We start from the raw sequence: 25,965 nt of genomic DNA on the forward strand, positions 1-25,965 counted from the left end.
AAAATTATATTTGTGTTTTAATTTTACAAATCAGCCATGGGATCCCCTGTCCTCCCCACTCCTGCCCCCGCTCCCACCCTCATGGGGGTGGAAGCGGGGAGGACAGGGCAACCCATGGCTGATGTGTAAAATTCAATGGATTTTTTTAAAGATTAAGGTATGTTTTTACAAGCTTAAATACTTTATTTTCTTTTAAAAATGACAGCATATGTTTTTAATATACTATTTTTTGTTGCTGCTGTTTGTGTCTATTTTAAAATCAATTACTTCAATTCTCCTTTGGTTCAAGCTACTCAGATGGATTAAAATAACAAGTGTTGTAATATTCACAGAATTTTTTTAGATAAACCCTTTAACATTATACAGGATTACCCTCTCAAAGACTTTATAGACATCCTAAGTAATTTTATCTATATTGTTTAATCATCTAAAAATGACTTCTTTTTTTCCTCTGCAAAACCTAATAAAACCTTTAAGTAATAAAACAGTGATTTTAAAACAAATGTCTAAGTAGACATTAGATTATATCTGAAAATATGAACTAAAAGGCAGAAAGTAAGATTTTCTATCAGAGGATAGAGCATAGGTAGATTCCAAGATTCCAAAAGATTATATATATATATATATATATATATATATATATATATATATATATATATATATATAATGTGTGTGTGTGTCTGTGTGTGTGTGTAAAGATAGATGATGCTAGATAGCTGGAAAGATGGAAAGATAGGTGATAAGTGATAGATGGATGGGTAGATAGGTAGGTAGATAGATAGATGATAAGTGGGTAGATGGATAGATAGATAGATAGATAGATAGGTAGATAGATAGATAAATAGACAGACAGACAGACAGTCAGAGCTTGGAATGTTACATCTTGGCTCCCGTGAGATCTTGACTATTGTTTTGGGATCAATTCACCACTAAAAGCTCCTAAGCCCACATATCAGACCACAGTTCCTTGAGTGGCTTGCTAGTTCCCATTGCTAAGAAAACCACAACTCTGCAGAAATGTTCAATAATCATGGGAATTTATCACCCAATAGGATTATCATGATACATCTACAAAGGAAATAGAATTTTAGACATGTGAAAGTAGGAATTTTGAGAAACTCAATTCATAATAAAGCTGTGGGCAGGGCCTCACTGCGGTGTTTGGTTTCTGTGTTATGTCAATCACAGTGACAACTGGTGAAAGCCAGGCCCTGGACTCTAAAGGCTGAGAAGTCTTTATTCCAGCACATTGCATTTTATAACCCATCTGCTCAGGAAGGTGCAACAGCAGTTTCTCAATAATAGAAAACCCTACATATATTTCCATTTTATAGTTTCAAGCTAGAATTTTAAGCTATGTATTTTCTAGAGATATTTGGAAAAATTATTAGTTTTCTGTAATTTTTACTATTAAGAAATCCCATGAGCTATCATACTAATTAGTGATTCTCCACAGAGTCTCAATTGTATTGTAGTTGATTTTACATTTAAAATGATACTGATGCCTTATAAAACGTAAAAGTTGCTATTCTAAAAGTCGTGATGAGAGTGTGTTCTAGTTTCACAGTTGGTGAGGACTATGATTTCGAATGTAGAATAAGCCATCAGGCTGGGCAGTGAGCATATTCACTTGCCGAGCCACTATCCCACCCCCTGCATACTCGTTATTTCAACAAAATTTTAATCAAGTAATCGTGTCTTTCAACACTGAGAAGGTACAGGACAGAAAAAAGGGGACTTCCAGAACTTGATACATTGTAAAATATGAGGAATAAAGTATTTTAAATAAAACCATATTTTATGTAGAATTGCCTCCTGAAGATTGTCCTCTGATTTTCGTATTTGTGGCATTGCACACATATATGAATATGAGCACACACCTACACACATACACACACACACAAATAAATAAATTTCAAAAATGAATAAAAGTTTTTAAAATAAAATTTCATTGAGTTCAAGATTTTCAAAAGTTAAGGTGATGCTATGCTTTATTTTTGTTTTCATGGCCATATCACTATCTCCGCTCTATAGAAGAAATTACATCATAGTAATTCTTTTGTGTTGCTCTATGTTTGTCTGCTTTCCTATTTTCATAGCTTCCACAATGCACGGTCTGCATATGTATATTTACAATCCTGTATGTCTTCACGATCAGATGTGTTCTGAGAATGTTAAATCCGAAGTTGTCTGACTTGTGCAAAAATCATGTGCTGCAAGACTTCTTTGTAGAAAGAAGTTTTCTTGTCAAAAATTAGCTACATATTACACATCATACTTTGCTACTAAGATACCAACTCTCAGAAGGAATATAGGGTTTATGATACAAATATATTTATCTTGAATAAAATTGATCCTCATAGTCCATAATGCTTTGGTCTAAATCTGGTGTGTTGTGTATAGGTGATAACCCTGGCCAGTGGGAATGTGCCACACCACACCATCCACACACAGCCAGTGGGGAAACAGTTTGACCGAGTGGATGATTTTTTTATTCCCACCACAACACTTATTATCACCCATATGAGGTAAGTGCTAAGATGAATGGTCTGTTTTTAAAGCTTTTCTCTAATCTTAATAAAATACACATAAAATCAAGAAGGAGTTTATTTATAAAACAAACACAAAGAATATTCACGTATGATTTTTGGCTTCTCATGTCTGTTTGATGTGATTTATCAGTATCATTGGTGAGCTTACCAAAATGACTTTTTTTCATGTCTAATGAACAAACTTCTAATGACAAAAGTGTATTTTGTTGTTTGTATCAATTTAATTCAGACACTTTTCTGAATTCTTATTAAGGATTTTTCCTAGAATGTTATAAAATGTTCATATTTCCTGAAAAAAATGAAATGATTCTGTTGAATTAATTCTCAAATAGAGAGAATGTGCTTTTGAATGTGACATGAGGAAGAGCCACAGATTCAGATGTCTGTTTGGTGTATTTGATTATACCGTAACAGTTTTGGTTCTTGGTGAGATTAATATGAAATTCTATTAGGAAGTATAATAAGATCATATAGAATGTTTGAAGCATGATCTTTCTAAAGGGGTGCTTTTTTCTCTCCCTCTGATTATTTACAAGGTATGAAGGTAACATTAACTCACAGAGTGGTATGTGCATAAGACTTCACAGCAGTAGTTAAAATGCTTACATGTGCAGACAGCATTTGCATCAGCCTATATTGTGCCATTTTTGGTTACTGAATATAGTTGACATGTTGTCAGAAAATTATGTGGTTTTAGGCTTCGAATGATTTCTACATAGCTGGATATGAGAGCCAATGACAATTTGAAAAACAACCAAATATTGTCTACAGACAAAGACATGATTTTATTTCATTGCTATGTATTATTGAAATGGTGTTAAAGTTATTGTTGGTGATATTTTAATTTCTTAGCATTTGTATTACTTTAGGGCTGTATATTGACATAAATGAATGTCTAAACTGTGCTCTATAAGCAATTAAAGTAATGGATAGTAAACATTAACCATAACAATCCTATCTCCACATAGAACCAAATTTTAATAAACGGGAGTGATCATCAAATTTCCTATATTTCAGCTCAAAATAATTCTCACAATTACTGCAATAATGATGATCAAGAACAACAATAAAAATGTTGTATTTGTTTTCCAAATTAAATTGTTATTTATATACTGTTTATTTAAAACAACTAGAATTTATTCGACACTTGAAACACCTTGCTAGTAAAAATGATTTGTTCTACCAATTTTGTGGAGTAAATTATCATATGAATTTCCCATCTGTATAAATGTGTTGGGACTGGATTTCTGTGAACTCTATATTCCTAATTTGACAGTACTTCTTCACTTTTATATTTCAAAGATACTTCCACATCTTCAGGCAGAGGGCCTGACACATAATATGCATTTGATGAATACTGGCTTTCTTCCCCTGACCTGGCATCCCATTAATCTGCTTTATTCCCAGATTACATCATCCTCACTTCATATAATTGATATCTTAATGTCTGGAACATACCTGGGCCAGAGTCAGGATATTATATTCTTAGTGTCAAAAATGATGGATACTTAATTTATGTTTCTCAAGGGAAGAAGGAAAGTGTCACATTTTGTGTGGTTTGACTTGGGGAAGAGCTGTCTTTCAGACGTACTGGGTTTTTCATGTCTAACATAACTGGCCACATAACATCCAGGACACATGGATTGTGTGGCAATGGAGAACAATGACAGAAACTCCCAAGAGTCTCAAGAAAAGAGATACCATGTTGAGCTTCTTTTCTGAGTACTTTTCATAGGATTTATGGCTGAAACTGGATAAAGACTAAGGGCATTTAGGCTGTGGGAGTTATTGTCCATGAATGCCTTGGGCCCAGTCTATATAGGGTCTTGCTCGCTGGGCATGCCCTTGTGGCCCAATCTAAGAGATGATCATGGGCTGCACATGCACTCAGTTAGGGGGATGGAAGCCTCCCTTCCCCTGTTCATCTTTCACTTGCTTTGTTAGCTGCTAGTGTTAGCTCACCCACTGGTCCCTACATCACTGTCTGTCCTTGCCAGTCATCATCCTGGTAGATGTTGATAGTTTCCTACATTGGCTGCTAGTTTCTTTCTTGTCAAATTCATGTGACCAGTTTATAAGTATCCCATGACCTTTTGCTGTTCTGATTATGGAGAGTTAACTCCTGTTTCACTAGCAACACCATTGTCAATGTATGGCAGCATCCAATTCATTTCCTTCCAAAGATTGAAATGGTGCTCTAGTAATACCTTGTCCAGTGATAGCTGCCTGGACGATTCACAGTCAATACAAGTAAACTGCTTTGTTTTGTTTTTTCAATTATGCTAAACATCTACATATTTTTTGGTCTGGCTTCATTTACATATTTATCCCTGCCACATTTCTTCATCATCTTTTTTGTTTTTGTAACTATAATCTTCAGGCTTCTTTATTCTTGTCTCTAAGGTAGGTCAAGTAGAAAGAATTTAAAATACCAAAGTGGATATAATTGTTTGTTTGAATTAAAAAAGACTTCATTATGCATGCGTATTTTTATATTTTATCCCTTTAGTTTTATATACTGAAACACATACACACAAGTTTGACATACATATGTACATAACTATTTATGTGTGTGTATATGCTTGAATAATTACCTTGAGATTCAAAAACATATATAGTGTGCATATACAATATATCATATTATGGACTTTATATGTATATGACAAAAATACCTTAATAATGTCATATATTGTTCTAAATTTTATCAACATTATTTAAAAAGTTATTAAACTTCACAAAGTTTGGAGAGTTTATTTGAACACATCAAAAATTTTTGAAATCCTCAGGCTGTTCCTGGACTGTTTTAGGAATTTGACTTTTATGAGAAAATTGTTTATGGTCAGGTTTTGTGAAAATAAGGGCCAGGTACCCTTTTCCCCAGCTCCTCAAAGAACTCTGTGCACTCACAAGGATAATACGGCCTGTGTTTGATTCTGCCATTCGTCATTATCCAACAGATTAAGTAATTCTTAGACAAAATACTCCTTTTTTGTCTTACTAATCTCCTTACTCCTCTCTAGAGTGATCAGGAGCCTATGTGAGCCCTCAGCTTGGGCCAGCAAGGATTAGCAGTGCCATACAACAACATTTGATCTTTGTCATAGTTTCCTTAAACTTTTGTGAATCTGGTTAGAGGACCAAGCTTGTGCCTACACCTTTTCTTTTCTTAAGACGTTTCACTTGATTCAGTTTTCTGTAGGGTACAAGAGCATGTAGTATGCTCCAAATTCTGATGTTCCTCTACAACCTGATGAGCTATTGAAAGTACATAGATAATTTCTGATAAACATTATCTTCAATAAGTCAAATTTTAAGATGATTTAGTTAGTCTCTAACTTCCAAGAAAAATTTTGAATGAGTTAAAATGGCATGCATTTCTTTTAAAAGCCTTAAACTTTTCAGCATATTAATAAATTGAATAAAGCTTAAAAGTTAAAGAGCTTATAAATCCTCAAAGTAATATATTTTGCAAAGGCTTGAGAAGTATAAATTTAAAAAAAATTTTTAAAGTTTACCTTTGACATAAAAATATAGATAGATATAATTGAAGGAGATATTATAAAAATGAAAGGATATAATTTTATAGGAATCAATTGTGTTTACTTAATGTAATAAAGACTGAAATGAACTTCCAACAATTTTAAACAAAATGTGGTCTATAAGTATTAGAAAATTAGTTCATTATTTCCCTTATAATTTGTATGCAAAGAAGTTATTATATGACCATATTGTCAAATTAAATTTGAATTATTTTATATACACATATACTTGTATAATTTGATATTTATACCACATTTAGTTTCTTATGGTATGGAAATTGCATGAAATACTTGGTATAATTTGTTTTCAATCATTAGTTGTCAAGAAATCAGAAATCAATTTAAAACATTTTTTTTTCAGATAATATTTTAACATTGTTTTAAACCCCAAGCAATAAAATATCATGAATGTATATTTTATATAATCAACTGGTTTATTGTGGTATTACTTCTAGGAGGAACACCACAAGTCAATTTCTAGCTGAAATGTGTAAACACTGCAGCTTCTCAAACATGTGCTACTAGAATATACATAAAGGAAACATAGTTGTACCAACCTCATTATGATATTATATTTTTTGCAAATGTCTGGAATTAGAGGAAAGGAGAACTGACAGGTAGAAGAAAAGCAGAGGAGTGGGATAAGAGTAGAAATAGATGATTATGCTATTTGCATAACACTTTTCAAAATATAAATGTTTTCAAAAACACTTTCCAACATGTGTCCAGTAGTGAAGGAATTAAAGTTAGCTAGATGAAAGCAGAGGTGACCAGAGAAAGTGTTATCAAAATTTAGTGAAGGCTCCCAATAAGGCCAGACAGTGTGATCTATAACAAATGCAAAAAATGGAAGGCTTGAATGAATTGCATTGGAAAGACAATCATAGCATCATACCTGCTAAGATACTAGAGATGGCTCAGCTGCTAAGAGCATTTGCTGTTCTTGCAAAAGACTCAGTTTGTATATTCAATACCCTCAATTTGGCTTATTGCCATTTGTAACTCCGTTTCAGGGGTCTGACACCCTGTTCTGATTACTGAAGGAAGAAGATAAGAATGTGGTGCAAAGATAGGCATGTAGGCAAATATTCATATACACATAATTAAACCTATCCTAATTTTTAAATGTATATTCTCAGTTGCAAGGGCATAATTAATACTTGGGTCAAATGCTATGGCCAACAAAAATTACTTATCACTGACTGTAATAATAGTTTTTAGATATAGATTCCATGTGATTTGTATTACACACACACACACACACACACACACACACACACACACACATCTGTGTTCATTTCAGTCATCCCTTCTCTTCTTTTAGTTCTCCATATTAGAGTTCCAGTAGAAATTTTAATCCTATGAGGCTGAATATGCTGATGTCAGGTGACACATGACATTCATAGAAATTATAGGACAGTAAAAATGTTTGGATTGAGTGAGAGAAGCAACATTACTAATCTCCTCTCTTTCTCAACTCTTTCTTCACGCATGTTTTAATGTGCATGTGCCCATGATAGGTTTCTTTCTTTGATCAATGATCACAGCTGCAAATTTTACCAAAAAGATTTTTAAAAAACACAAACACATTAACACAGAATACTGAAAATTTAATTTCTACGTGCTGATATTGCTCTGAACAAGACCTGCTAAATATAGCAAGCAAGAACACAGTGTAGCTCAAGAAGAAAGGTTTTTCTCAAATTTCCCCCCATTTCCCACTCTATTCCAGTATGATGCTGTTCTGGACTGAATTTCTTAGACTGTTTGGCCCTTCAGTTTGGAAAGAACAAGGCTAGTAGGTAGGCATTCCTTTGTGATTTTGTGTGCTATGAGTGTACATAGGAATGTTTAGAGCACAATCAGGCAGTAAGACACTAAAGACCTGTGAAGTCTCAGATGGGTCATAGCCCTAGCCAAGCCCATTGCCAGGACTTCATAGCAGCTGACACAGCAACCACCTAAAGTGAGAAGCAAGAGACACTTTCCTGCTGTCTGAGAGTGTCTACAGTGCACTTTTCCTGTTATAAATTATAGCAAAAAAATGGTTAAGAAGACATTGGGTTTGATATATGTTTCCTTAAAACTCCTCCAAGGAAAAAATATTTCTCCTGCAGGGAAAATAAACATTCTGTGAAAGTTAAAGTACATCATTCTCCTTCATTTTTATGAAATATGTTGAAGCAAAATTATATATTGAGAGAGATATGCATATATGAGTGTATATGTATGGCGAGACATAGATCAGTATATCCCCATTCTTGTCAGAGACAGGCCAGGTGTGTGGAGGCACAATGTTGCCACTAAAATTGTCAGCTTGCATTTGAAACCTTCTCACAAAAGGAATGGAGACTATATGCTGTTCAAGAGCATTGAATGAAATTGCAATCTCCTGATGATAGGTAACAATTCAAATGGTGGTAGTGTAGCCTTTAATTCCAGCATTTTAGAGATAAAAGCAAGTGGATCTCTGTAAGTTCAAGGCTAGCCTGGTTTAAAAGCTTTTCAGGCCAACCAGGGCCATTTAGTGAAACTGTGTTTCAAAAACAAAGAAAGAAACAAATTAACAACAAAATCAAAAAGAAAAAAACAGAAGGACAAAAAGGAATGCAAAATTATTTCTCATTGATAATTGGTGCAACAATATTCTTATTTCATTCATACTTACAAGCTAATCAACTCATATAGAGAAATAAGATAAGAACAATTAACAAAATGTGTCTGAATATACCAAGCTACCAAACTCTGTACACTCTCAAAATGAATATTTGAGAACTTATCATTTCAGATACTTCTTTATTCCATTTCCAAAGCTCAAATTGAAATCAGCTGTAATTTGATAGGGCCTATCAGTGGGATCACCATACCCCAAAGGCCAAGAGGATTTATAAATTGTTTAATAAACAAGGTACACACATGTATACACAAACATACTTCTGCAAGTTATTCTTGGCAGATCTTCCAATAGTTTATTTGGGTCTTTGTGCATATGTGTATCCAAAGTTTGGAATTTGAAAATACTGGATAACTTCATCTTACTTACTTGTAAAATTAACTTCTTAATTTAGCATACTAAACAATGAGTTTCCTATGTGCATTTCATACATGTTTCCCAGTTATTGTTATTCTAATGTGCTTGTGCTGACTCCTCAGTCCACTCATTCTCTCTTACTTGATCCCTTTCTCACCAAAATAATTACTGTCTCCACCACCACTTAAAATCACTTCCTTCTCTTCCTGCATTCTTTTCTAACTTTATAACTTACTTCCCCACACACATACATAAACATATGGACACATAAACCACATAAACACATGCACAGATTCACACAAATGGACACACACACACACACACACACACACACACACACACACACACACATCCAGAGACTACATTATGAGAGAAAATGTGACATTTTCCTGTTTTGATTTATTTCATTTGATATAACTGTTAATTTTTTCTTGAAAAAATTCATTGTTTTGTTTTTCTCTGTGGCTGAAAATTTTGGTTGTATAGATTTCACATTTTCTTTCCTTTTTTTCTGTTTTTTTTTTTTTTTTTTTTTTTTCGAGACAGGGTTTCTTAGTATAGTTTTGGTGCCTGTGCTGGAACTCCCTCTGTAGACCAGGCTGGCCTTGAACTCACAGAGATCCACCTGGCTCTGCTTCCAGAATGCTGGGATTAAAGGCGTGTGCCACTCCCACCCTGCCCTTCACATTTTCTTTATTCACTAATCAGGTGATGGACTCTTAGGCTGTTTAGACATTTTACTTAATATGATTTCTATAGCAATAAAAAATAATGTGCAAGCATTTCTGGGATACTTTTATTTTGAGTCCTACAGGCATAATAACCAGAACTAGTAGACTTTTCTAGAAGCTTCCATATTGTTTTGAATAGCAGTGACATCTTATTTCTGAAGAAAGAAGCATATTCTCCTTTAGGGTTTGATCTCTGATTCCAGTCTGCCTTGTCTATTTTTAACAGGACTTTAAACCTTCTCTAGTACAGTGCTGCTGCTGCATCTGAACACTTAAGACAAATTCTGTGTGTTTGTGCACGTGCATTTGTGCATGTTTGTATGTGTGAAAGACAGACAGGCGTGCGCATGCACACACACACACACACACACACACACACACACACACACACACATACAAGAGAGAGAGAGAGAGAGGAGTCAGTTTGTTGTTTTCATTACTTCTTGAGTTACAAAGCCCTGGTTTTTTCCCTGTAATCCCAGGATTCTCTCAATTCTACTTTAGTCTTGTTTAAAACAAAACAATGCCTAGTCCCCTAAATGGTTGAAGTAAGCAGCCAGCAACTTCTTTAATGAATTTCTAATTAATCTTTTCTGAGGGACTTCACTGTTGTTGTTGAATGGAGAAAGTGAAACAAGCCTAACCCTAACCAAGAAGCTTCTGGCTACAATTAACCATTGATAACCACTCCCAAATGAAAAATCAGTTTTTTCCAAGGTTTGACTGGGGAAGAAAACCACCTTTAGAGGCAGCCCCCAAGCCCAGAGATAAATGCCCAACACGAAGGAACTCGGTGTCGCTTTGGAGGGCCTCTGTCTCCTAATGTTTCATCAGGACATGTTTTTAAACATAATAGGTCCTTTGTGTACACATCATGGCTTCCTGTTTTGTGTTTTTACAGGATTCCTGAGTGTGCTAGCATGTGTTTCTGAGTCTATATGTGTTTCTTGTGCTTTTTCTTTGACTATTTTATTTGTTCTTTTTTTTCTTATTATGATTATTGTATTAATTTTAAAATTATTCTTTAGATGCTTATTTATTCTCTAATGAGAGACAGAATGGGTGTGGGTCTGAATGGGACAGAGGTTGGGGAGGAACATAGAGGAGTTGAGAGAAAGGAAACTGTAATCTGAATATATTGCATAAAAAAAAATTCAGTGGTGGTGCATGTCTTTAATCCCAGCACTCTGGAGTCAGAGGCAGGCATATCTCTGTGAGTTCGAGGCCAGCCTGGACTACAGAGTGAGTTCCAGGAAAGGTGCAAAGCTGCACAGAGAAACCCTGTCTTAAAAAAAAAACAAAAAACAAAAAAACCTCTTTTCAATAAAATAAAAACAGAAAAAATAATTTAAAATGAGAGTTATATTCAAATATGGAGATGTAAATAAATCTTGCAAATGTAAGTTGTAAAGAAAATGTTTAATTCAGGTATCACGAGAGGACTCTAAGTGCTAGCATTTAACAAACCCTAAATAGAGTAATGCTGCAGGAATGCTGGTTAGATCAGAGCACTGATATTGTGCATTTTATAAGAACTCTACATTGCAGATCTGACAACTATGTTTTATTTATTTATTTATATTTATTTTTGCAAAAATAAATCTTGTTTATTTTGTTGACAGTCATGTGCAAGTCAGATATTCTCATCACAAGTTCATTTTTATAGATTCATCACAGAACAGAAATTAGTATTTCACAATTTTATGTTTCTTGGGTAAAGTGGACACATAGAATATTTTATTAATGAATCTTGAAAACTTTGGTTATGAACTTGTAGTGTCCATGTTGCATACTTCAGAAAACCTGAAGAGACCTTTTTGTTAACTCATTGTTTTATTTTACATCCCAGCCTCACCCTATCCCCATCCTCCCCTTCCAGTCCCTCTCCTCTGTCCCCCATTCCCATCCCTGAAATCTCCTCTTCTCCTATCTCCATCCAAGAAAGGGCAGGTCTCCCATGAGAATCAATAACCATGGCATATCAAGTTGCAGTAAGACTTCCCCATGCTTAAGGTTGGGCAAAGAGACCTAGTATGGGGAGTAGGGCCCCAAAAGCCTGTAGAAGAATTGGCGACAGTCCGTTTTCACTGTTAGAAGTTCCACAAGGTGACCAAACTGCACAACTGTAACAGAAGTACAGAGTGTCTAGGTCAATTCCATGCAGGCTCCCTGGTTGTCCTTTCAGTCTCTGTGAACCCCTATGAGCCAAGGTTAGTTGATTCTGTGAATTTTCTTGTGGTATCATTGACCCCTCTGGCACCTACATTCCTTTCTAGTCTTCCTCCATAGGATTCCCGAACTCTGACTAATGTTTGACTGTTCCTCTCTGCATCTGCCTCCATCAGTTGCTAGATGGCTCCTCTGATGATAATTGGGCCGGGTACTGATCTGGTCACAGGAGATGGTAATATCTAAGGAAGTTCTTTTATTGTACAGAATTGTTTTAGCTATCCTGAGTTTTTTGTTTAGCATGGTCTGTGAAATTGTGTTGAGATTTTATTGTGGATTGCGTTGAATCTGTAGATGGTTTTTTGTAAGACTGCCATTTTTACTATGTTAATCCTACCAATCCATGAGTGTGGGAGATGTTTCTCTCTCTTCAGTTTCTTTCTTCATGGACTTGAAGTTCTTTTCATTCAGGTTTTCACTTTCTTGGTTAGAGTTACACCAAGATAGTTTATATTATTTGAGGCTATTGTAAAGCGTGTTGATTCCCTGATTTCTTTTTATCAGTCCATTTATCATTTGTATATAGGAGAGCTACTGATTTAATTTTAATTTTGTGAAAAGTCATTGATTAAAGGTGTTTATCATCTGTAGGAGATCTCTGGTAGAGTTTTTTTGGGTTGTTTATGTATACTATCATATCATCTGTGAAAATATGGTACTTTGGCTCCTTCCTTTCCAATTTGTATCCTCTTGATTTCCTTTAGTTGACTTATTGTTCTAGTTAGAACCTCAGGTACTATATTGAATAGGTATGGAGCCAGTGGATAACCTTGTCTTGTTCCTGATTGTAGTGCAATTGCTTTGAGTTTCTCTCTATTTAATTTAATGTTGGCAATTGGCTTGCTGTGTATTGCTTTTATTATGTTTAGGTATGTCTCTTGTATCCCTGATCTCTCGAAGGTATGTTGGATTTTTCTATAAATTCAAAATGAGTATAAGACAAAGTCAGAGATGGTCACTGAAAGAATGATATTGATTACATAGATAGTCATTTTTGTAATTTGAAGCTGTAAAAATGATTCATAGGGCATCTGACTGAAATAATATTTTAAGCATTTAATTTAGTTGTAAGCCTGTGGGTGTAATCTTCTCAGAACTATTCTTACAGAATTTAAGAAAAAGTTGTCTATGAAGGATATTTAGACAGGGCTTGAACATACGACTCAGTGTATAAGAGTGATGTCTGCTTTTCCAGAGGGCCCAGATTGTATTCCCAGCATCTGCATACTGACTCAAAACCATCAGCATCTCCAGTTCCAGTGGATCTAATACCCTTTTCTAGTCTCTGTGGGCAATGCACACATATAATACATAGACACTCATGAAGGCAAAAAACTCATACAGATTTTTTTTAAAAAAAATTTAAGACAAATATGTATATTTTTCCTAAATTTATTCAAGCGTCAGCAATGCTTCTCAACATTTACTGGTATACATGTGACCCAAGAAGTCTCTATGTTGCAACAATACTTTTGCATGTTTGCTATGGTAGTTCAGACCAGGAGGAGGAGGCCATCTGAGATGTGCTGATAGTTATCTAACACAGAGCCTGGGTCTTCTGTCGAAGATATATCAGATACAACGTTGTAAGTTGTTAAGAAAATGTGCTGTGGTTATGTCACTCCAGAAACAAATTCAAGTACAATTGACTGTATCCTAAAATCAAATTTGCTGCCTGTGAGTTGACAGATTCTCTTTAAAAAAACATTTGGATTTAGTATTTTTATTATTTAAAAAGTGAAGTCTAAACGTGGTTCTCTTTTGTCTAAAGCATGCACGAGACATTGCTATGTGCAAAATCTTTGCACAGTTCCTGGCATACAATATGTCACTAATAATTATGCTAATGAATTGTTCATTATAGTATCTCCCACAGTGGTTATGGTAATTAACACTAAGTATATTTTTATTGAAAAATTATTTTTCTGAACATCCGGCTAGCACAGCGATTTTTAGGAAAGGAAGAAGTACGGTGGGCTTAAATGCAGTGTTAATCTACTGAGCATTTCTCTGTGGCTTTAAGTACCAAAAAGGGAAGGGAATTGCCAGCAGGAATTATCTGTGCAACACTGTAGGGCACCAGTCAGTGCTGAACATATTTGGGTCACTGGATTTAACTCGAGTAACACCATGCATAGAGACTTGCTATCTCTGCAACTTTTCTTAGTGTCTTTTAAATTATTATAAACTATAACCAATGTCCATGAAGCCACTGTTTTTTTTTTTTCCTCTGTCTGTGTCCCTGATCTATATGGCTTTTAAAAATCCACAACTGTTTTTCCAATTTCTGCTAGAAAATTAGGAAGCACATTCTATCAGGGCAACAAAATGACAATTAAAACTATGAAGTGTTTATTTGGGGGAAACAGTGGATCAGGGATCAGGGAAGCCCTGACTGAAAGGAGTTCCTGTCCTGCTGAAGGAAGAGGAGGAGACTGGCAGGAAGAATGGAAGCCAACACGTGGTGGCACATACCTGAACACTTTATGTGGTCTGCCCTTTTGCAAAGGTGGCTTTTGGGGTGTGTTTATGATTTATTTCACTTTCAAATAGCATTTTCACAAATATCCCAACTTTTACTTACGTTATCCAAAAGCCTCAATGATAATTCTGTTGCATGTGAAAATTAAGCAAGGTCAAATTCTCCTGGATGGCAGAACTGACCTGGCTTTGTCTACAGGGGTGTCTCAAATGTCATGTCCACTTTGTTCAATAACACTAAGAAGAAACCTATGTGGACTTTCCTCAGAGGCAAATTTTTTATTTCATTTAGAGTTTGACAGAAACTTGTGATTGAACAAAATCTTGAATACTGGGGATATTATATAGGTTTCTAAGCCTTAGAGAATATTTCTTTTTTAAAACTTAGGTTGATTTCATTATAAATATTCTGGGTTACTTGTTTGAGATTTATGTCTTTCATGCAATTCGAAAAATTCCTTAGGAGCTATTTTCTCTGTGAAGTTTTTTTTTCCTTGTTCAAAGCAATATATACTGGAGTGAATATTTCACTGGTTTCTCAGTTTTTATTTGATATCAACCCAGTGTATAAAAATAAAAAAAAAATGATAGATTAGTTTTATAAGTAAGACAGTAACTCCACCAGCTTATGGCTAATATTTCTGCAAAATGTGCAATTTGTTTTCATAAAGTGAAATATATCAAATTGTAAGACAATGAAGGAAATTCCCTCAGTAATTGACATTGAAAACATTTGTCACTTAATTTATGTAAGACATTTGAGGCTCAAGCTCAGAGGTAGGAGCTCCTGGGCAAGTGTAAGGCCCCAGGCTCTATGATCAGCAGCAGCAACAAGAGCAAATCTATAAAGCATGAGGAACCTTGTTCATTTGTTAAGTTTAATTACGAGTTTAATATTGGTATTAGATGGAAGCTGTGTAACAATGATGACATGGGAGAATTCTGACAATGACTAGATTATTTGTCTTGATATCAAAAGTGAAGTTATCAAATAACAAACACATACATATTAATTAATGAGGATTAGGAATGTAAATGTTTAAACACTCCCAAAACATAGCACTCAGTTTAACCAGAGTGCCATTGGGCACTGAAAATGCAAAAGTTGTCACTCACAGTTACTTCTGCATGGCACAATATATCCACTGGTCTAAACTATACACCAATCCTACAGTAATTCACCTCAGAGCCTTTGAGGTAGAAAGCCATTAGTGAGTTGAAATATAGTTTTGATGGAGACCTTTGTTTCCTTGAGGCTGAAAAGAAAATGTGTCAAAAACACGAATCTCTAAAATAATCACTGAGATGTGATATCTAGAAGGTCCTGAGGCATACTTGTGTTTTGATGAGAGTACCCATCTTGGCAGGGTGGTAAATGTTCATCAGAAACTCAGAATGCCATGAGGGAATAAGATGGAACCTCATTCAGCTGGAGAACAAGGTTGTTTGAGATATTCTGTGGGTATGAGGGAAAAAATCAGGATTGACAAATACAGATATGTGATATTATTCTCATTAGGCACTCAGGATAAATGAATGTAAAATGAAATCAAGAAGGTTCTGAGGCATGTGTGTATTTCTGTGAGAATAACCATGTTGGCAGTATGGTAGATGTTCATTAGAAACTCTTTCTATGCCCAACATAGTATGTCATTGGTGTGGAACATTATGAACATTCTCTTTTCCACACATACAGAAACAATAAATAGTGGGCATGGCATTGTTAAGTGACTGTCAAATTATCTTTCAGTTTCCTATGGCTGGAATGATCCACCTGTGGGGGTTGGCACTACTTCCCTCTGCAAAAGTTTGATGTTTCTGAGGACAGAAACAACTCATCTTTATTCTGAATCCCAGAAAATGTTTCCATCCAGGAGCTAGACAACTCTTCATTCACAGACAGCTAACATTGGCTATCAATTGGTACCTAAATGACTTGATTTTTGAGAAATAAAATTCTTCAAGTTTTAGTTTGCTTCAAATCATAATGTGTGTATATACTGTTCTGTCTTTGTTCACATGTATAAAGGTAAGTCATCTTCAGGTCTTTGTGAAGAGCAGGTGGCATATATCCCAATTATTTGGTGTTGTAAGGTAATCTGCAATGCAAACTTTTACCCTTTGTGGTTTTGGTCTTTATTTTCAAAGCCCCCGTACTATTCTCATTTCATAAAATAGGGACTAAACTTTCAAAGAAATTAAATAATTCACTCAGTATTATATGGTGGCTAAATGATGGGTCTATAAAACAGAAGTCTATACTCTGGTTGGAACTCAGAGAGTGTCTTCTAAATGACTCTGTTGTGAACCTGGAAATGACAGCCCTACCTGGCTCACCCACACCCACGCATTCTCTCTCTCTCTCTCTCTCTCATGGAAAAACACTCACACATACACACACACCAACACACATATCCATATTTTCTTTTGATATGTGTTTTACAAGGTAATTTTCCATTATGTGGGGAGGTTTTTGCTTTGTTTTGCTTTATGAATGCACATTGAACCTATTATGTCATTAAATACATCATTTTATTTTGATGTATACCTATGGTTAATGTGCAATAACTACTAGTTGATAATGGTAGTGGTCCAATTAAGCTATATATATTATAGTACACTTTATGTGACAGTTGGGTAGTGTCTACAATATGCAGTTTTTATACTTTATCTTACTCTGTAGGCAAGAAAAATTAGTATTTATTATTTCAACCTTGCCTAAGACCACCCTTTATAGTTGTCAATGTATTAAAAAACAACTGTGGACATCATATTTGTACTCATTTAGACATAAAACCTGCATAAGTTTCAAAGATGCCACAAATAAACTTTAAGAATCTGGAAAATCTGGAATTCATAGACTTTTATTTTCCATCTATTATATAAGTTTGCATAGTCTCTTTCACAATACTATTTCATATATGATAATTAGTCAAAAAAAACAAAGCATTTAAATTTTAATCATTAAACAAAAATTAAGTTAATTAATTCCATTTCACACATTAATGATATACTTTAATCCAATTCAAGTATACTGTGTTCATTTGTATTTAGGAATTATATAACTAAAAAAGTAAGCATTCATGTTTCCTAAACCTTCATAAATACTTTCATAATGAGGCATGGCAAGCACTCTATTCTGTAGCTCTTTAAGAAGCTAATTAGATTTCCTTCTAAAGAAATCATCAGCCAGAGATAAAGGTGTAAATTAAAAGTCAACACATAAAAGATTTGGAATAAGTGGGCTTTTCATTTCTATCATTCATGATTTAGTATAATGAGATGCTCACCTGCTCCTGAGTGGCAGTTGTTATTATCTCTCCAGGACATTATATACATAAGAGAGAAAACTGTACTGATATGCTTTTGCCCTTTTGCAGATAAATTGAGATAATCTCAAATGGTGATTCCAGCTAAAAGGCAGAGAATGATTTTAGGTGGCGAACATTATTTATTTATTTATTTATTTATTTATTTTTAAATTTTATAGAGTAAAATTTTTTCAAATTTTATTTATTATATTTGTGTTTTAATTTTACATATCAGCCATGGATTCCCCTGTCCCGCCCCCACCTTCCCCCCAGCCCCTCCCCTCCATTCCTATCTCCTCCAGGGCCAAGACATTATTTATTTTATAGACAACTATTTAAATTAAATCTTAGCCTACACTTTTCAATTTATCAGGATCATTTTTTGTTTATTCATACTTACCTTTAGAAGTATTTAGCTGCTTCTAGACAACCTGAATGCTTGTGAGCATGGGGGGTAAAATTATTTACCTTTCTTGGGTTTGCATACAGTCCTTCAAGGATACTGGTCCTTCACCAACCTCTTTAGAAAGTTGAAAGAAGAATCTACTTTAGACACTCTCAATTTTTCCTACCAATTTTATCACTCTCTCTTCTTCTTCCATGTTATCTAAGCCACCATCTGCCTCCACACAGTAACTGGCAACCTACTGTGACACTTTTCTCTCAATGTCAACTCTTCTTAGTGATTGCTGCTTCAATGTCTACAATCTATCTACCAATCCATTTTCCCACTTTCACAAGATCCCCAGATGTCAGGGCCTCAACTCACCAACATATATGACAAAGCTTTCTCTTTTCTTTATCATTCCTTATCACATTTAGAATCAGATTATTAGCTAAGGTTTTATAATAGTATCAGTGACTCTCAAATAAGTGTTGAGTAAATGATGGCAGTTAGGCTATAAGGTAAATGATAATCAAGCTACAACTGACAAACCCAAAGAGGTCAGTAAATAGGAGGGTTCTGGTGTGGATATGTGGATACTCCTGGGAAGGGAAAATAGCATAGATTCTGCTGGGGACTGGGAACAGGTAGGGACAAGAGTGGGAGGCATTCGCTGTATGTGGTGGGGAGTGTAGGGAGAGGCAACTGGAATTGGAGGCATTTAGAGGATGGTGTGGAAAAAATCCTTTCAATGGGTTTAAGACCATTAAGATATTTTGTGTTTGAGTTATTTCTATTATTTTATCTTCTAGGCACTATTTCCTTCACTTCCGATTATCTACTTCCATGAATTTGCTTATTGTGACTAGCTAATGTCTATCCTGCAATAGCTTAACCTGTTAAGCATATTCCAAACCTCATGTTGGTGCTGAACTATAATTATGCATAAGTTCCCATGACAGTATTATATGAATCATTTAATTATATGTATTTAATTTTACATTTTTTCAGTTATGGTGTGTGTCTGCATACACATATATTATAATTATTTGGAGGCCAGAAATCAATTCAAAAGAATCATTTATCTGCTTCCATCATGTGGGTCAGAGGGACTGGCCTCCATTTTTTCAGCATTGATGCTGTATTTACCAAAGGGTCAAATCTCAAGCTATTTAAAGGCTTTTATCACTGTTATATTGTTTTGTTCTGTTTTGTTTGGGGGGACATGTGTAATTGTGAAAATTAGAGGACAACTTGTAGTAGTTGGACTTTACCCATTGAGACATCTTCCTGTCATTCATTTATATATACCTTATCACAATATTAAAATCCTAGTAAGAAAATCCTAATCACTGCATTATTGTCCCCAGAACACAGCCTATCGCCTGACAGATACTACAAACCTAGAATTTAACGAAATAGTGAAATATATTAAAGAGTTACTTGCAGGCAATTTTAATTTCTCTGCCATCTTTAAGCTTTTTTAAAAATTTTTCCATATTAGTTAATATGTTGGGAGCTCACTGAGGCAGTCAATATCTCTTGGGAAAGCTAGAATTGGTAATTTTGGGATTTGAAGATGGCTTGGAATGGCATACAGGCACCCAGCCCATATGTCCATATCCAGGGAAAAGCATGAGAAGATGGAGGAAGAAGACAAAGAAAGGTGGGAGGAAAGGATGAGGAGGAAGAGGAGGAGCAAAACTGAAAGTTGGGTTAGAAAGAGCAAGAGGAAGAAAGGTAGAGATGATAATATAGAAGGAAACAACCCAAAAGAAGGCTGGAGCCTGAGTAAACAGGAGGGTTAGAATGCTTGCTTAACATACATACAACACTGAGTTTTAATCCTAGGACTCCAAAAGGAAACAGCAACAAAAAGTAAAAGAAAAAAGAAAAAGAAAGGGAAAAAAGAGAATGAATAATTGTGATTATTCTGACTAGTCCAAATATTTCAATTAAAAGCTATAGTATTGTGTGTGCAGGGAAGTATTTTACCTGCATTTATGTCTGTAAACCACATGTATGCCTAAGTGCTCAACAGACTCTCTGGACCTGGAGCTACAGACCATTGTGAGACACCATGTGAATGCTAAGAAACAAACCACACCCTCTAGAGGAGTCATCTCTCTGTTCCTAAAATGTTTCAGTTTTTGACATGCAGAAGAAATCTGTAAAGGGTTAGACTCATAGATGGAGGGTTTTGATATAGAACTTAAACTTAATTACATATGTGTAACTAAGATAGTCCCTCCTTTCCTCATGACCAAGGAAAGAGTATAACATACAGCTACATAGAGATGCATCATGTAAGTGTAGCTAGCAGTTGTCATAGAGAAGAGGCACATCCATACTATAAAATTCAGAGATGTGGCATGAGCAGTCATCCCTATCATAGTTTTTGAAGAAGGACAGAATGTGAAACTGAGCATGAGAAAGTATTAGAGAGTGCATGCCCAGAAACTTGAATAAAAGTCCTCCATTTTACTTAACTCCAAAACATCAATTTATTTATCTTTAATCAGTTCTGCTAAGAGAATAATGATCTCAGCCTGGAGAGGAGTGAAGGTGGGTGACAGAAGTTGACTCAGAATAAATTTGGCACTGAAGGACTATCACTCATTTCTGCAAACCAAAGTTACCTTTGGTTGAAAACCTTTAAAATGTGTCTGTCATTTACAAAGTATCTTTCAACTTTTTTTCTGCACATAGAACAGATGAAACAATTTCAGCAGCTAAATGCTTACTCTAAGTGCTTAGTCAAAGCTTATGCTAATGCCACTGCAGAATTTACTATATTGTACTTTCTATCTAAGCTTTTGTATTTGAGTTTTCAGATATTGAGGTTGTGAGGATGCAATATTAAAACAAACTTGCTTGCCGTGCAATGGCCAGCAACCTTTATTAACTAAAATCACCATGCATATTGCATTGTTATTTTAATACTTAATCCTTGTGTGTACTAAAGACTATACAGATACAAACAGTATGACATAGAAGACAATATAGGCTCATAGCATAGATAAGGTATCAGTTCAATCACACTTACCAGCTCCTCTCCTTGTAGAAACTTCAAGAGTCCTAAATAATCTTAAATTTTCACTGGGCAACAAATGATTTTTTGAAAAAAAATGTCCCACAATAAGTTTGAAATTCTCACCTTGACCACCTCACTCCTGGGTGAATAGAACTTAGGGACTTAGGATCTAATACAAGCTCCTCAATGATAGAGCTGTATGACTCCAGGTGTATCCTTTAAGCTCACTGGGTCTCAAGATATCCATGTGTAAAATGAAGGGACTGAAACAGATAATCTCCAAAGTCCTCCAGCTCCAGAGCAAACTCTGAAGTCTCATGCTTGCCTCAGCCAGGAACATCCAGCTGTCTCCTCCTTAGGATGTGATTTGGCAGCACACAGCTGCCATGCTTAGCCACATGCTCAGAATGAGCATGTGTTTTTTGGAATGGGAACCCCTGTACAATAAGTGCCATTACAAAGTTTTAAAGACCCATGCCATCCCTAATGTAGCTCAGTTTACTATGGTGCCATTCTTGCCTTATTTCATTGATGTTCTACCAGAAATCCACAGATCAAGTTTCCATGTACCTGATGTCTTTCATACACAACTAATGTTTACCTAGGGTATACATGGACAGACAGACATTCATATAATGACATTTTTTGGTATTTAAATATAATCCCATTTCTACTTTATTTCTGATATTAGTGTTTGCCTCTAAAACTTCCAGATTCAATTAAATTTCTTATAATTTTTACTTCCTAACATTGAATCTCATTTGCAGAGTATCTTTCTGTAAACACTCAAGTTAGATTTTAGCACCTTAGGTGCAAAAATCTCAAAACAATATAATTGAGTCCTAGGAGAAAATAGAATAGAAGCAGAAAAAGAAGAAAAATAATGTAGAAAACTGAGAAAGTGATAAAGCAATCTGAAAACCAATCATTAACAAAACTTAGAAGAAGAGCTATAAGCTTTGCCTTTACAACTATAAGCAGTTACTTCACTCCCGTTTCTTTGGGAATATTTCTTTATCCCAGACATTCAAAATTTCAAGCATCTTAGACTAGTTACTTCTAGAACATTATGTTGTTTAATACAGTGACATATATCCTAAGTAAACACTTTACTATTTAGAAAAGTATTAACCATTTATTTATGAGATAAAGCAATTATAGTAACACTACTTTAATAATTGTTCTTGCTAAAATGTGTTACATATACAAAGTGAAATTTTGAGACATTTTCTGAGACATGCATGCAACTGAATTATTATATTAAGCACAGTAGCCCAGACAGAGAAAGCCAAATACCATAACCTTCTCTTCATGTACAGATCCTGCATTTTAATTTGTGTATGTGTGTGTGTGTGTGTGTGTGTGTGTGTGTGTGTGTGTGTGTGTGTGTGTGTAGATTTTGGTTGGGCATAGGTGATCGAACTTCAAGGGGTACCATGGGAGAGAAAAATGCAGCTGTCAAGTAAGGACAAAGAAGAAAATAGAGTGTAATGAATTACATGTGACATAAGAGCAGAGCAAGGGCTCTTGGTACAGAGGTAAACAGGAGGACCAGGGTGTTTAGAGATTGGAGAGGAAGACCAGCAGAACAAAGTCTGCCTGAAAACACCACCCCCAAATACCTCAAATTTGTTCACTAATTTGAAAATTTCTCTAAATAAAAAAAAAAAGTGTTCTTCCTTTAGGGGTATTTTGGACAGGTTTTCAGGTTTATTTAAATCTTGTTTCTACTCAACCTCTATCTACTGACACACAGTATAAAATACAAGGAGGAGTCAAGCCCTGTCTACTGCCTTGGGCAACCTTCAAATTGGCTTGGCTCAGCTGCTGGTGTGACTACACAGAGCTGACATCAGCATCCCAGGAGAACAAGAGTTTAATCCTGTCCTGGATCTGTCCTGTTATCCTGTGAGGGAAGGCTTACCGCCAGTCCCAGAGTGAATGGAACGGATAGCAGGACTAAGATTGAAGTCTTCTTAGTTGAAGAAAGTAAATGTAAATTAAGGATGCAACAATAAAAGGATGCAGGAGGAACTGCAAACACACGGGAAGTTTATTGCTATTATTTTGCCTTATCTTATTGTATCTTTTTTTAGCCCTGTCTGGCTTTGGTCTCTTGGAGCCCTTATTTTCTGAAGAGGAAACAGAGAGAAAGTGGATCTGGGGGAGAGGGAAAGTGGAGGGGAGGGGCCCTGAGGAGTAGAGTGAGAGGAAACTAGCTACAATGTGTTGTATGAGAGAAGAATCTATTTTCATTAAAAAAAAAATATTCGAAACTGTTGGTTTAGATAGACAATGTTTCTGAGACAGAGCATGAGGCATTTTTACTAGAAATAATTCTTGGCATGATTTTTCAAGACAGCATTTTCTGGAAGTCTTTAAAGGAGGATTATCACATTTTATATTGAGCTGAATGCTGTTTTTATTTCATTTTTACTAGCCAAGACATGAGCTTGGAAAGAACTTTCCATATGAGAGAAGTGGTGATTACCCAATATGCTTTTGAAATCTGTTTCATGTAAAGAAATGGAGTTTTGAGCCTCATCAATTTTTAAACACAAAGGAAGTGCTTGACATACTGTAGTGAAAAAAAGTTATAGTCTCTCATTATTAATTCACAGATCAGCTGTTCAAGCAAAATTGTTTCTGAATTTATAGCAAACTAAAAGGAGCGTAAAAATTATTTCTTCCTTGTGGTTTCCATAAACAGCTTTAGCAGGTACTAGGTAATAAGAGCAATATAAATGCCTTTCCAAATAGATAAGTGGAGCTGTGATCGGGTTGTAATGCACTGTAATGTTTTCAGACCACCAGCCCGTTCCCAGGCAGTGCTCTGGCTTCTGCCATACTCTCTTTCTAAGCAAGAAATGTGGCACATTATATTATTACCTATTTCCGAAAAATAAAACAAATTCTCCAGGGAACTTTGAAGAGTAACATTTAGGAGTCCTGCAGGGGTGCTCAAATCACGTCTGTTGTTGCTGTTGTTATTATTACACAGTCTGTTTGAAGAAAGCAATGACGAGTTAGACAGGCATCTTTAAGGCCTTCTGTGGAAACCTAGATGCTCAGAAACTTGCTGTTGCTTCCCATGTATACATCAAACCCCAGGAATCCTACCTTCTCCCTTTGAATTTCCCCAACTTACCTTACTTTCCATCATTCCCAAGTAGTATAAATAACAACAATAATAAATAGCTCTAGATGTATGATTAATTCAAGAGTAAAAGCTACATGTTCATGGTCAGAAATCTCAAGGACTTCCATGGACAATCATTAGCAGTAATACTAAGTGTTCTTATAAGTGTTCGGCACCCACCTGTAACCATCACTTTGCAATAGAGGTAGGATTGTGAGTTCTAAGCTGTCTTGTTCTACATTTCCAATTCAAGACCATCTGGAGCTTAGAGGCTCTGTCTAATAAAGACGAGTTCTGACTTTGTAGCTTAGTGGTGAGCATTGGTTGCGCATGTGCGAGGTCTGGGTTCCACTCACCGAAATGCACAGAAGAGCACCTGAACAGTCTTTTCTTTGTAATTTTTTTACATTCATTCACTTATATCTGTATATGTGTGTATGTTTTGCTGTTGTTGTGGTCCTTGTTGTTTGATGTGTGTGCATATGTGCTGAGGTGTGTAGGTGTAGCTTGACAGAGTTGGCTCTCTCCCTTTACTATGTGGGTTAGAGGAATTCAGACAAGCAGAATTGGCAGCAGATGCCTTTACTCACTAGCCCATTTTATCAGCTGTAGTGAGACAGTCTACCTAGTATTTTATGTACAATACTTTGCTCAAGAGGAATTTATAAACATTAATCAAGAATTAAATGTCTAAATTATACAATATCAAAGTTGTTATGGTAAGATCACCAAAGAAAGAACCAGCAGTGGATACTGATACAGGATCTGATTTATTATAAGGTCCTTGCTCATGTGATTATAAAGGCTCAATAGATCCAAGTAAACCAGATGTATTGTGGAATGTTTAGGATGGGTAGTAAGGGAAAGCTCATCCATCACCTCCTTGGATTAAGTGAATGGACATAGGCTGATCCAGAAAGTGTGAGAATTGAGAGTCCTGTAAACTAATCCAAGTCCTAGAACCAATGTAGGGGTTGGACAGCCCTCAGAGTCAGTATAGGACATACCCAGACACCAAATTCTCACCAGAAACAAATGTATTACCCTGGGAGCAGGGAGGTGGGAGGGGCACTGCCTCTAGATCAGGCAAAGGCAGACAGAAAGCAGTAGAAATTTTTTCTTTTCTCTTTTTCTTTCTTTCTTCTTTTTTTTTTGAGGAATAGGTTTTAAGGAGAGGAAAGAAAAAGAGGTGTGTGGGGGGTAGACTGTAGACTGTGTTAGGATTTGCTGATAGGTCCTGATTGGACAAGTTAGTCAGTATTGTCAATAAATGAATTTTGATTGTTGGAACTTGTGTTTAGTCTGAGGAATCAATCAGTAGCCAGATAAGGAAATAGGGGGCTAGTTTTAGGAATGTAATCTAACAGTTTTTAGCAAGCAAGAGAGAAGAGTAAAGGGAAAGTCCTCCTGGTACCATGTTTGCCATGCTAGGGCCAAGTAGACAGCCCTTCAGAGAGCAGGGACTGGGAGTGTTTCATTCTTGGTGAAGGGTCAGGTGCTGACCAGAGTTGTGAGTAAACCTGATCCTTATTG

The 25,965-nt window shown here is 35.5% G+C and overlaps 1 protein-coding gene across 3 annotated transcripts in view; it reads left to right on the top strand.

The window, feature by feature from the left end:
• Positions 1-25,965, top strand: part of Fstl5 (follistatin like 5) — a 572,741-nt gene that overhangs the window by 522,793 nt on the left and 23,983 nt on the right. For all 3 annotated transcript variants that reach the window (XM_036190876.1, XM_036190875.1, XM_036190878.1), the window contains one exon: positions 2,404-2,528. In XM_036190876.1, coding sequence (XP_036046769.1) covers positions 2,404-2,528 — 125 coding nt within the window. The remainder of the gene's footprint in view (positions 1-2,403; positions 2,529-25,965) is intronic.

Source organism: Onychomys torridus, chromosome 6 (genome assembly GCF_903995425.1).
Source record: "Onychomys torridus chromosome 6, mOncTor1.1, whole genome shotgun sequence".
NCBI classification, from domain to species: domain Eukaryota; kingdom Metazoa; phylum Chordata; class Mammalia; order Rodentia; family Cricetidae; genus Onychomys; species Onychomys torridus.